Source organism: Pristiophorus japonicus, chromosome 10, assembly GCF_044704955.1.
Source record: "Pristiophorus japonicus isolate sPriJap1 chromosome 10, sPriJap1.hap1, whole genome shotgun sequence".
Classification (NCBI taxonomy): domain Eukaryota; kingdom Metazoa; phylum Chordata; class Chondrichthyes; family Pristiophoridae; genus Pristiophorus; species Pristiophorus japonicus.
This window is the reverse complement of record NC_091986.1, coordinates 135,733,779-135,747,855: the sequence shown is the minus strand read 5'-3', so window position 1 is coordinate 135,747,855 and position 14,077 is coordinate 135,733,779. Positions and strand designations below refer to the sequence as shown.

Genomic DNA, 14,077 nt, shown 5'->3' with positions numbered 1-14,077 from the left:
GCCAAAGTAGCGGGCAAACCCCAACTAGTTGTATATGTATCTAACAAAGTATTTGTAGCAAGTGAGATGTTACCGCACTGGGTCGGGAGTGTTGTGCAGCAAGCAAAAGTAGCGGGCGAGCCCCAAACGATTGAACATATATCCAATAAGTTAAACAAAGCATCAGCCTGTGTTCACGGGACTAAAGAGATATATCTAAGAGTGCCCCAATATGTGCTCGAGTCAAACAAGCTGCTCATACCACAAGCGTGGGAGAGCAGAGGCACCATTATCGATGCATTGTTTCGAGAATGTCCAACACTGTCTGTGCACCGTAACATGATCCGCCACAGGCCAGGCACTGAGAGCGGCACTAATGTCCTCAGTTGGCTACCGTTGCCCACCACCGGGGTGGAAACGGCGCAGCCTGCAGACCCACTCGCGGTCGTGGAAGTGCTAGAAAGTGAGGGGTCAACCGTAACGGCCCCCCAGCTTAGGACCTGGACCAGCCAGGATCCCTGTTACCGCCTGCCAAAGGTGAACTGCTAGACGGACTGTGGCAAACTATCCATCGCAGAGACGAAAGACCCATCCCAACGTTGCAAAGTAAGGCAGGGCGGTTACACACAGTCGGTGGTCCGAGGCCCCCATACCATGGCGACCACTAGGTCCACTACCGAAAGTCTCAAGGCCATTGCGGCCGTCCTGGGCTTGCCAGACCTCAGGGTCAGCTGCAATAGCCCGGAGCAGGCATCCCAAATCACTAAACCTAGCACCACACATGTCACGGTAGACTCTCTACAGACCTGGCTATCCTGGGTGCTACGTAGTCACCAGACGGAATCACTCAGAACCGAGCCTTCCACATGCCATCAGCAGAGAATGCACTATAAGTGCACGGCCCCTCCACGCGACATCAGAATAAATGATGCAGACCATGTTCAGGGCCCCAGTTGGGCCGCTAGCACCGCATTAGCCAAGGGGGGGAATGGAGTGTATGTGATGAAAACGGAGCGTTTGATTGTGAAACCATGTATCGGGATAACGAGTAAAGCATTTGGATAGGACCAAACAGTGAACTACAGATAACCAGGAACCACTGTGAAAGGACCTGGCCCCCAGCGACCCACTAACACTATCAGCTTCGCCGTCAACCATGAGGATGAACCCACCACATCAGGACTTCGACCAGGCGATCGACCCGGGGACACGGGGCGCCAGATCGCCTCAACTTGCAAATAACTTGTACATAAGCCCTTGGCGTGGGGGGGGAGGGGGGGTGGGCGGTGGTGGAGTGATGTTATGTATGTATGTAGACCTTACCCAAATGTAAGACTTGCCACTAGGGGGCACACCTGTGGGAGACCTAAGGGTCACCTGTGCACCTTGGGGCAAGCAGGTATAAAAAGGGATTCACCATGCTGCTTCCTCACTCTGGAGTCTGAATAAAGAGACCAAGGTCACAACAGTTTGAGCTTGCGATATAGTCCTGTGGATTTATTTTGAACATAACAATTCCCCTCTCTAATACAGGGGCATTGGGATCATTGTAATGCCTGGGTTGAGATCAGCCAACCCAATGCAAACTGTGACCGCCTCAGTCTCCATGCACAGCCATTTGTTATCTTAACCAGTTAAACCACCCAACTCCTTTTTTTTAAAAGTATCAGGGGCCGAAATTGCCCTCCGCAATGTTTGGGGCAGGTAATTTGAATTAGTTGGATAATTACCACCGGGATCCATGGGGCGGGGAATAGAAGGAAATTGCCCTCTTTTCCCAGAACAAATCATCGGGGCATGGGTGGCAGAGGGGCGGAAGCGAGTCGGGAGTGGGGTGAAAGGCAGGCGGTGTCATCAGCGCCGAGCTTACATGTAGCAACGTCCCTCCCCTTCACTTAAAGGGAAGGGATGCTGCGAGGCCTACTTGGTGGCCACTGGGCCACCAGGGAGGGCTTCAGCCGGGTCAACCAATAGGGAGTGCCGGCTGCCTGTTGGCGGCCCAGCCGAACCCGTCCACAATCAAACGTGAATGCGAGGCAGTTAACACCTTGTTGGCGCTGCGGAGGTGATCATCGAGCCCATCAATGCCGCTTCAAACACTATGTGCAAAGGCTGTGGAACAATGGGACACCTCCAGCGAACATGTAGACGAGCTGCAAACCACCACATTGTAGAGGAGGATCAATCCATGGTGGATCAGGCTGAACTAGAGACTCGAACCAAAGAGGCAGAAGTGTACGGGGTATACACCTTCACCACGAAATGTCTACCGATCATGTTAAAAGTTGAACTGAACGGAATTCCAGTATCCATGGAACTGGACACAGGTGCGAGTCAGTCTATCATGAGCAAAAAGGCCTTTGACAGGCTGTGGTGCAACAAGGCACACATGCCCAAACTTCGTCCCATTCATATCAAGCTAAGAACTTACACTAAAGAGCTGATCCCTGTAATTGGCAGTGCAGCAGTAAAAGTCTCCTATGATGGAGCAGTGCACGAACTCCCACTATGGATTGTATCAGGAGATGGCCCCACACTGATCGGCAGAAGCTGGCTGGGAAAAATCCGCTGGAACTGGGACAACATCCAAGTGCTCTCATCCATCGACGACGCCTCATGTGCCCAGGTTCTGAGCAAGTTCCCGTCGTTGTTTGAGCCAGGCATTGGAAGTTTCTCGGGGGCAAAGGTGCAGATCCACTTGGTTCCCGGTACATGACCCATCCACCACAAGGCATGGGTGGTGCCATATATGATGCGAGAGAAAGTGGAAATTGAGCTGGACAGGTTGCAGCGAGAAGGCATCATCGCACCGGTGGAGTTAGAGTGGGCCAGTCCGATTGTTCCCTCAAAGGCGATGGCACGGTCAGAATTTGTGGGAACTATAAAGTAACGATTAACCGTTTTTCGCTACAGGACCAGTACACGCTACCCAAGGCAGACGACCTATTTGCGACCCTGGCTGGAGGAAAGACGTTCACCAAGTTGGACCTGACCTCGGCCTACATGACGCAGGAGCTGGCAGCATCTTTGAAAGGCATCACCTGTATCAACATGCACAAAGATCTGTTCATCTACAATAGATGCCCGTTTGGGATTCGATCGGCCCGGCAATTTTCCAAAGGAACATGGAGAGCCTGCTAAAGTTGGTTCCGCGCACCGTGATTTTCCGGGACGACATACTGGTCACAGGTCGGGACACCATTGAACACTTGAAGAACCTGGAAGAGGTTTTAAGTTGGCTAGATTGCATGGGACTCAGGTTGAAATGCTCGAAGTGTGTTTTACTGGCGCCAAAGGTCGAGTTCTTAGGAAGAAAAATCGCGGCAGATGGCATCAGACCCACCGACGCCAAGACGGAGGCCATCAAGAACTCACCAGGACCACAGAACGTGATGGAGCTGCGGTCGTTCCTGGGACTCCTCAACTAATTCGGTAATTTCCTACCCAGATTAAGCACCTTGCTAGAACCTCTACATGTGTTACTACGCATGGGAGATGACTGGGTATGGGGGAAATCACAAGAGGCTGCTTTTGAGAAAGCCAGAAATCTGTTATGTTCCAACAAACTGCTTGTTCTGTATAACCCATGTAAACATTTAGTGCTAGCTTGCAATGCATCGTCATATGGGGTCGGTTGTGTGTTACAACAAGCTAACGAAGCAGGAACATTGCAACCGGTCGCCTTTGAGTCCAGGAGTTTGTTCAAGGCCGAAAGGGCCTACAGAATGATTGAAAAAGAAGCTCTGGCATGCGTTTACGGGGTGAAAAAAATACACCAGTATCTGTTTGGCCTCAAGTTTGAGCTAGAAACTGACCATAAGCCACTCATATCGCTATTCTCAGAGAGCAAAGGGATTAACACCAATGCCTCTGTCCGCATCCAAAGATGGGTGCTCACGCTGTCTGCATACAACTTTTTGAGTATGTATATACCCTGTACACTCAATGTACAGTTACATAAGACCAATGAATGTATCTTTACACTGTATACAATATGCCTGTACCACCATAGGGTGCAACAGGTGGAGACCGAGAGGTCACCTGCACACCGCAGATAACCAGGTATAAAAGGGAGCCCACCTTACCGTAACCTCATTCAGGAGCTGCAATAAATGGACTAAGGTCACAACAGTTCAAGTGCAATACCTTACCTCGTGGAGTCATTACTAGAGTGCCTGCAAGCACCACAATTGGCGACGAGAATATGAATTCCACATGAAAAATGGCTAACCTTGGCAACTTTCAACAATTCGCTGATGGGGATGATTGGGATGCCTTTGTGGAAAGGCTAGAACACTACTTCCTCGCTAACAACCTGGCTGGAAACACACTGACCTCGCAGGCTGATAAGCCCTGGCCTGGTCAGGGACTTGCTAGCCCCAGAGAAGACGACAACGAAAACGTTCGCAGAGTTCATAACCCTGATACAGGAACAACTTAAGCCAAAAGAGAGCATCCTAACAGCCAGACACAGGTTCTACACACATTGGCGGCCCGAAGGCCAAGAAATCACAAAATACGCTGCAGACCTGAGACGATTGGCTGCACCATGTGATTTTGGCGACCACCTCGCTGACGCACTGAGGGACATCTTTGTTATCAGAAACAGCCACGAAGGCCTCCTCCACAGGCTGCTCTCTAGGGTCACCACCATCACCCTGCAGAAAGCAATTAACGTGAGCCAAGCGTTCACCATCTCGGCCTGCGATTCCAGAAGGATAATAACTCAACCCAAGGACTCCAACACGACAAGTACAGAGAACCAAATGGCGCCTTTCAGAGGCAAGACTGTGACCCCGAGCCCCACAACCCTGAGTCCGCTGCAGGGGGCCAACTGGCCAGCCCCATGCTGGCGCTGTGGAGGAAATCACAGAGCCCACCAATGCAGATACAGAGACAATACTTGCAAGGGCTGTAACACTAAAGGCCATTTACAGCGAATGTGTAAAAGAAATTTTACTCACCGAGTCACTGAAATGTTGGCCGATCACCCGGGCTCCAGCGCTCATGAAGACGAAGAGAGTCCAGGAGGCAGCTCAGCCCCAGGAAGAGGTGTACGGAGTGTTTACCTGCTCCACCGAGAGTTCTCCATTGAAGATCGAAGTTGAAATCAATGGTGTTCCAGTCTCTATGGAGGTTGGTGCAGGGGCGAGCCAATGGCTGATGAACCAGGCGGCCTTCGAGAAACTCTGGGGCAACCCTATCAAACAATCCAAAATGCTAGCAATCCAGGCGAAGCTGCTCACTTACACAAACAACACCATCCCAGTCGTTGGCAGCGTGGATGTCCAGGTGTCCTACGGCGACGCGATGCACAAGCTACCTTTGTGGATCATTGCCGATGATGGTCCAACGCTGCTAGGAAGAAGTTGGATGAAGCAAATCCAAATCTGTTGGAGCTGGGAAAGCCTCCAGGCCCCAGCGATCGATGTCCTAGGTGGCCCCAAATTTGAATCCATCGCAGCTCCTGAAGATCCTTCCGTCCAGCTCGACTGCGCGGCGACGACACAGACCGCACTACCTAACGGCGAGATGATCCAACCCGAACAGACAGAGCATACCTTCCGGGCCGTGGCAGGACTCAGAAGGGAGAAGATCGACGCAGAAGGTATTTCCCCGGCTTCAGTGGCAGAACCTGGGGAGAGAAGGATCACCACAGCCTACTTCGTGGAGAGAGAGATGGTGCCTGTACCACAAGGCGAAGTGCCTGAAATCAAGATGGTCCTGACTAAACCACGAGGGGCAGATTTGAGGGAGCAACATGTGATGCCGAGCGACGAACTGGATTGGGGTAAAGATTGCAAGGCCTCTTAAAGGAGACCGGCAACCCAGAACAATTAAAGCGACAGTTTCACTTTTTGTACAGCGATGCCGGTGATACTAATGTGAGACATGTAATTAACAAATGCAAGTATTTAACTGTACCGTTGAACAGCGATGCCAGTAGGATATGCGGAAAAGGTGTAATTGCTGAAGACAAGTATTTAAATGTAACATTGTACATGCTGGTAATATACAGGGATAATATGTAATTGAGCGTAAAGATGTAATTGACAAATGTAAACTTGTATCTGAGAGCGAGCGGAGCCAATATATCATGAATATAAACGATGGAATAATGTGTGATGCCAGGTTCAAGATGCTCACCGACAAAACCAGGGGCAATCACCCAGGTCCTGAGGGCTACCCAATCATGTAGCCTGCACCTCCGGGACCAAGGTGATGCTTCAGGGAGTGTGGCCACACACAGTGGGATCTTACCCACTGCAGGGCCAGTGATCAGCGGATGGCACAGGCACCACTACTGGCACCCTGCCCCAGATTGGTCCTACCCCTCTGGCCACCAGGGCCAGCACCGGGAGCAAGAGGCCAGCACCCTCCAGCCCTCCCAAGGGGACCTGGGATGACCAAGCTCCCACTACCGCTGAAGGGCAGCAGGGAGACCCTGCAGCCCTCAAACGAGGGCAGGGAGGCCACATATTTCTGTGGCTCTGCCCACCACTAGGCAATGGCAAAGATCCTGAGACCTAGCCAAAGGAGCGATTTAAGCCCACCCAGCTGGCAGAGGGCGCAGCGCTGCCATCAGACAACCTGGACACAGTCCGGTTACTCTGGAACTAGCGTCCTCACCCACCTGCACCTACACCCCAGGGGCAAGACTGTAATACCATGTATGTACCTTACCTGTAAAATGTACTTGTTCCACTACTGCTCAACCCAAACAGTCATGTAACCAATCCTATTTTTTGTACATGTATGTAAATGCAACTGTCGAGCCACACACATGGTCTCTGTATGGGGGGGGGGGAAATGGGGGTATGTAGCCATGGACACATGGATCACACCCAGAACCCACTCAAACCCCCACTTCAACCTCCAACCGTCCACTGCTGACAATTTCACAATGTTGTGGCAACAAGGACTTGGGGGTCCACAGGGAGAGAGCCATTCCAAAGCACAGACAAAGTGCAAGGGCTTTGGGCACTCAAGTCGAGGGCCAGAGAACCCAGTGCAAAGGCCAGTAGCACAAGACTTAGGGGGAAGTGATGTTGTGTATGTATATACCCTGTACACTCAATGAATGTATCGTTACACTGTATACAATACGCCTGTACCACCAGAGGGTGCAACAGTTGGAGACCTAGAGGTCACCTGCACACCGCAGGTAACCAGATATTAAAGGGAGCCACCTTACTGTAACCTCATTCAGGAGCTGCAATAAATGGACTAAGATCACAACAGTTCAAGTGCAAGTCCTCGTGGAGTCATTACTAGAGTGCCTGCAAACACCAAACAACTATGTAATCTGCCACAGACCAGGCACAGAGAACTGCGCTGATGCTCTCAGTCAGCTACCATTGCCCACCACTGGGATGGAAATGGTACAGCCTGCAGACTTGCTCTTGGTGATGGATGCATTTGAAAACGAAAAGTCACCCGTTACGGCCTGCAAGATCAGGACCTGGACAAGCCAGCATCCTTTATTGTCGCTTGTAAAAAACGGTGTCCCCCATGGGAGCTGGTCCAGCGTCCCAGCGGAGATGCAGGAAGAGATCAAGCTGTACCAGTGGCGCAAAGACGAAATGTCCATACAGGTGGACTGTCTTTTGTGGGGCAATCGCATGGTTTTGACTAAGGAAGGCAGGGAAACGTTCATACGCGAACTACACAGTACCCACCCAGGCATAGTAATGATGAAAGCTATAGCCAAATCCCATGTGTGGTGGCCCAGCATTGACTCAGATTTAGAGTCACACGTTTACCAATGCAACACTTGCTCTCAACTGAGCAATGCACCGAGAGAGGCTAAATTTGTGGTCATGGCTCTCCAAACCGTGGTCAAGGATCCACGTTGACTTTGCGGGCCCGTTTCTTGGCAAAATGTTTTTGGTTGTTGTGGATGCTTATTCAAAATGGATTGAATGTGTAATAATGTCTGTAAGCACGTCCACTGCCACTATCGAAAGCCTAGGAGCCATTTTCGCCACGCACGGCCTGCCTGATGTCCTTGTCAGCGACAATTGGCCGTGCTTCATCAGTGCTGAATTCAAGGAATTCATGACCCGCAATGGGATCAAGCACATCACATCTGCCCCGTTCAAGCCCGCATCCAACGGCTAAGCAGAATGGGCAGTCCAAACCATCAAGCAAATCTTGAAACGTGTGTCGGAAGGTTCCCTGCAGACCCGCCTGTCCCGAGTCCTGCTCAGCTACCACACCAGACCCCACTCGCTCACTAGGTTTCCCCCAGCCAAGCTGCTCATGAAAAGGGAACTCAAGACAAGGCTCTCTCTTGTCCACCCCGATCTCCATGATCATGTCGAGGGCAGGCGGCATCAACAAAGCATGTACCATGATCGCGCACACATGTCATGCGATATTGAAGTCAATGACCCTATATTTGTACTCAACTATGGACATGGTCCCAAATGGCTTGCTGGCACCGTCATAGCCAAAGAAGGGAGTAGGGTGTTTCAGGTCAAACTTGCCAATGGACTAACTTGCAGAAAGCATTTGGACCAAACCAAACTGCAATTTACAAACAGCCATGAGCAACCCGAAGAGGACACCACCAACTTCGACCCTCCAACACACACAGAAGTGGCAACCGACATCACGGTTGACCACGAAGGTGAACTCACCATCCCCAGCAGCCCAGCAAGACCAGCTGCCCAGCAGCCCAGCGAAGAACCAACCAACTCACCCACACCTGACGATCCGAGACAATCGACAAGAGAGCGAAAAGCCCCAGATCGTCTCCCCCTGTAAATAAGTGTACTATAGACTTTGGGAGGGAGTGATGTTATGTATGCAACCCTAGGCAACCTGTATCATGCCGCCACCAGAGGGCTTACCTGTTGGAGTCCCAAGGGATCCCAGCATCCCTTGGGAGCACTGTATATAAGCAGGCCTCGCATGCTGTACCAGCACTCTGGAGTTTGAATAAAGGAGCTAAGGTCACACTTACTCATTGTCTGCCGTACTCAGTTGCATTACTTTATTATGAGCTTAACGTTTACTACCTGCAAATCTGGTGGTGGGGAGGGGTGGGGGGAGAGGTGAGACTTACATTTATGTTCGGGCTACATATAATTTAATAATATCTCTGGCCCAGGTAACCTTGGTAATTATAACGCTGTGTATACCACAAGAATACTTTAAATCTTTTTTTTTAAAGTTAAAATTACGATGCATCAAAAATTGACCATGAACTGCTTGAGATCAGAGCAAGCAATTTGATTATTTCCCACATGAAGATGACCTCCACAAGCCTATAGTGTGCTATTCCTTACTTTTGGGATAATTGGCAGATATTCACTGTGCTCTGCAGGATATATTACACTCATTAGCTGTGATGAACATATAATTTTATTTATATGGAACCAGTTCCACATATGTTTTGAGAAGCCAAACAACTTACCTTTCCAGTTGAGGTTCATAATTATCCACACAGTGTCTCTGAGGACCAATGTTTTTCCACTCAAGGGCTGCCTTCAGCATCCGCCCAGCATCAAGCAAACCAAATCCATATCTATTGGATGAAAACAATTACACGTATTGAATATGAAATGTTAGTGCAGAAAATTAACAAGCACTGTATCTAGCCCACTAAAAGGTTATCAGTGCAAGAATGTACTGAAAAAGGAATGTGGGGGCTTTCTCTTTATTCGTGTTCCTTTCATTCACTGTTACAGGTAGGGTCAGTGCTCAGTTAAAGACCATTTTACAACTTGTGTACTGGCACTCTTTTGAACTACAGTTCCATTTTCTGATGAATGCCATCCAACAGTTATTTTAAAGAGGACATAAGATACTATACTGAGTTAAATATGGATAGAGCTTTTTATTTAGACTCTATTTGACTCCATTGTTAAAATGAAGAGGATTTCTGTCTGTTCCAGCTGCTGATCTCCCTTTACGGACACCAGTGACGCATATTAAGAAACAGGCAATGTACTGGTTAGAAACTTGAAAACTAGAGATGGTCTATAAAGACTTGGAGATTATCCTGGTCCCATATTTATTCATCAGCTCTTTTTCTCATTGTTTTAAATACCATCAACTGATTTAAATTTTAAAAATGTATCAAAAGGGATTGGACAAATATAGATACCATATCTCCACTAATAGAAGCAAGTGTTTGGAATCAATGGATGATTTTTTATTAAAGGCTGATCCTGCTGTTCACAGTCTGACCATTTGTACATCACTGGCCTATAGCAGATAGGACGGAAGTGACTAATAAACAGTGGGAACAGGAGAAAAAAATGAAGCAAAGATGACGGGAAGAAAAATTTATTGAAAATAAAGATGAAATGGCGGCAGAAAACAATTGCATGCTCGATTAATTTAGCATTTTATTGTTTCCATGGTATTCGTAATCCCAGGACTAATAAAGATTTTGCTTTTTATCAAGACAGAATTAAAAACAAATTTGTTTTTAGGATATAAAATATGTTTCCAGAAAAACATGAAAATTCTCTTTAAAAACATTGGTGAATTTCAGTTATATGCACAAACCAGGAACACATTTAAAATCAACCAATCTGGAATCTCTGGAGTAGAAATAAGTACTGGATGTTAATTCTCCATACAACGTTATAGCTGAGGATAAAAACAATGAGGACGCTTATCTGTGGCCCCAGCATCCCACAGAAATGCCAGGTTATATCTGTCTGTGACCTCAGGTTCTGTCAATTCAGCAGGGTCATGGGGAGGTCACCCAATTTAAATATCTAGGTGGGCGCTCGTGTCATGAGGCACACATATTAGACACCTGCCTCCCCCAACGGTGTTGTAAAATGTGATGGGCAGTGCAGATCTGAGGGGTGTGCTGCCCCTCCCACTCCCACGAAAGAAGTTTCAATTGTTTTCTGGCCCCCTTTGTAAGTAGTTACCTGTAAATATTCATCTTTCTTATTGGGACTAGCCCACAATATAGAACTAGATCCTCGGATAGGTCCCACTTCTGGCATTCAGGGGGCTGCCATGCTTGTTTCCACTTGGTGTACCAACCCACCATTACATTGCCAGGGCGGAATGCAGGAACTCCTGGCCTGGGAGTCCTTGCCTATGTCACTGATCATGTTTGGGGCAGGAAGAGGCTCCATCCACATGTAGGTTCAGCAGAAACTCCAAGGGAAGGCAGGACCTTGTAGTTATAGTAGGAGTGCAGCAGAAGGGCATTGGACTTTTGCTCCCGATAGATTATGTGTTTTATTTTCATGCCTTGATAGTTGTATCCATGTAGACATGGTTTAGAAGTTCCATAGGTTCACTGAAGAAATCCATGAAATTACAGTAGTTTGCCTATGTCAGTCTCATATATACTACCTCCACCACATACAAGACATCTTCATCTACTCCTGAGGTTTTACAGACCATCCCCATTCTCCTAGAACCCGACCACGTAGCCATTATCATCTTACCTGCACAGTACTTATGAGCTCAGAAAGGTGACATATTGATTTAATAATCTGCATAGAAGCTAGAGAACTCTCCATCCCAGTTTTAGAAAGTAGATCCCACCCCAGACTACTGAAATCCACAATGTTCATCAATTATTTGGGTCAGATCAAATCTAATCAGTATGTTTAGTAACTGAACCACCCTCCCCAACCAAACTCTTCTGCTAGATATGAAATTAAGAACTAATGAAAATAGAGCTAAAATCGGTATTGAATCTCTGCTAGTGTGCTTTTCAACATTCCTTGATTGGGAAAGCTACAACTTTTGTCCTCTGGAGAAGGGACGTAGATTCAACAAGGGAAGAGAAATGGCTGATTCAGAACAGCCTCACATTCTGGTAGGGACTTGCAGGATACCCAGTCTGGATGCTTTTTAGATTGCTGAGGGAAGTAAACGTAGAAATTGTGGAGGTGCTGGCCACAATCTTCCAACACTCCTCAGATACAGGGGTGGTGCCAAAGGACTGGAGGATTGAAAATGTTACACCCTTGGTCAAAAAAAGGGAAGAAGGATAAACTTGGCAATTACAGGCCAGTCAGTTTAACATCGGTGGTGGGGAAGTTTTTATTAACAATAATCCAGAAGAAAATTAATAGCCACTTGGGCAATCATGGACTATTAAAGGAGAGCCAGCATGAATTCGTGAAGAGCAAATCGTGTTTGACTAACTTGATTGAGTTTTTGATGAGGTAACAGAGAGGGTGGATAAGGGAAGTGCAGATGATGTTGTGTATGGACTTTCAAAAGGCGTTTGGTAAATTACCATCAGGCTTGTTAGCAAAACTGAAGCCCATGAGATAAAGTGGGCAGTAGCAGCATAGATACAAAATTGACTGAGGGGTAGAAAACAGAGTTGTGCTGAATGGCTGTTTTTCGGACTCGAGGGAGGTATATAGTGGCATTCCCCAAGGTTCTGTACGAGGATCGCTGCTGTTTTGATATACATTAATGATTTGGACTTGAGGGTACAGAACACAATTACAACATTTTCAGATGACGCGAAACTTAGAAGTGTAGTAAACAGTGAGGAAGATAGTAATAGACTTCAAGAGGACATAGACAGGCTGGTGGAATGGGTGGACACACGGCAGGCAAAATTCAATACAGAGAAGTGTGAGATGATATATTTTGGTAGGAAGAATGAGGAGAGACCTTGCATACTAAATGGTACAATTTTAAAGAGGTTGCAAAAACAGAGAGATCTGGGGTGCTTGCGTACAAATCTTTGAAGGTGGGCAGGACAGGTTAACTAGCAGCTAACAAAGCATACGGGATCCTGGGCTTTATAAACAGAGGCACAGAGTACAAAAGCCAGGATGTCATGCTAAACCTATATAAAACATTAGTTCGTCCCCAACTGGATTATTGTATCCAATTATGGGCACCACACTTTAGGAAGAAAGTGAAGGCTTTGGAGAAGGTACAGAAGAGATTTACGAGAATAGTTCCAGGGATGAGAGATTACAGATACGTGGATAGACTAGAGAAGTTTGGATTGTTCTCCTGAGGGGGAACAGATTTAAGGGATCAATTTTGCCCAAGTTCATTTTCTGGCATATTGCCAGAGTTATGCCCATTTTTCTAGGCCAAAATGTGCCAAAAATAATTTGGCAAAGTTTTACCGATGTATAATTTAAATTTGGCGCTGCGCAACATATCCAATCACCTCGGAGGGTGGAGCCTGCTGTCTGTGCCGAAAAACGATGTCACGCCTTCTGCGCATGCGCGGAAAAAAAAAGTTATGTTTTTGACATCGTTGCAGTGGACGTGCATGCTCAGCACAGCTCGGATTTGGCAATCGGCCATTTTTAAAGAGCCAGCTGTGTATGTGAGAATGTTGAGTGCTGTGTGAGAGCATTGGAAAAATCGCAGCTGCAGCAATACAAGATGCAACAAGGACCAAGAATTTCTTACAGGAAGAAGTGGAGGCACTAGTTACTGTGATTGAGAACAGATGGGGGGAGCTGGGCACCAGCAGAGGTCACATAAAAGTTCCACCCAAAGAAATGAAAAAACGCTGGAACCAAGTTGCAGAAGATTACTGTGCAGTGGTGACCACCACAAGATCTAGAGGCCAGTGTAAAAAGAAATGGCAGGAGCTTGGTCAAGTAGTTAGTGAAAGTAATATTTTCATTTATTCAATGCAATTGCAATTGTAAATGTGACCATCTGTTTGTCCCATCCAGCATAAAGATACCCTCTCTAAAAAGTTATATTTTCATCTTTGCAGAGAAATATGGCACACAACAAAAGGGAAATAACTTGAACAGGAGGAGGCCCAGCAAATCTGCACCCATTGACACCATTGGAAGAGAGAGTCACTGCTTTGATGGGTCCTGCCTGGAAAAAAGCAATCAGTACTGCACAAACTGGGCCCACACTCGAGGGAGAGGGTAAGTCCTGCAAATTCATCGTCTCCGTCAAATCAGCCTGCTGCCTGGCCTGCGATGTGTGAACCTACTCATGCAGTCACCCTGTCCCCTCCTCTGCTGTTAACCATTTGACTGTTCTGTTATATTTTGTAGAACTTGAGGTCAACCCTGACAATGCAGAAGAAGATTCAGAGGCGGACGAGCCTGGAGGAGAACATCTTCAAAGCCAACCCTTCAGACCAACATGAGGGTGAAGG

General features: G+C 47.6%; 1 protein-coding gene across 1 annotated transcript in view; it reads right to left on the bottom strand.

Moving 5' to 3' along the window:
• Positions 1-14,077, bottom strand: part of LOC139274800 (PC3-like endoprotease variant B) — a 994,028-nt gene that overhangs the window by 120,472 nt on the left and 859,479 nt on the right. The window contains exon 13 of the mRNA XM_070891493.1: positions 9,401-9,511. Within this exon, the coding sequence (XP_070747594.1) occupies positions 9,401-9,511 (111 nt within the window). The remainder of the gene's footprint in view (positions 1-9,400; positions 9,512-14,077) is intronic.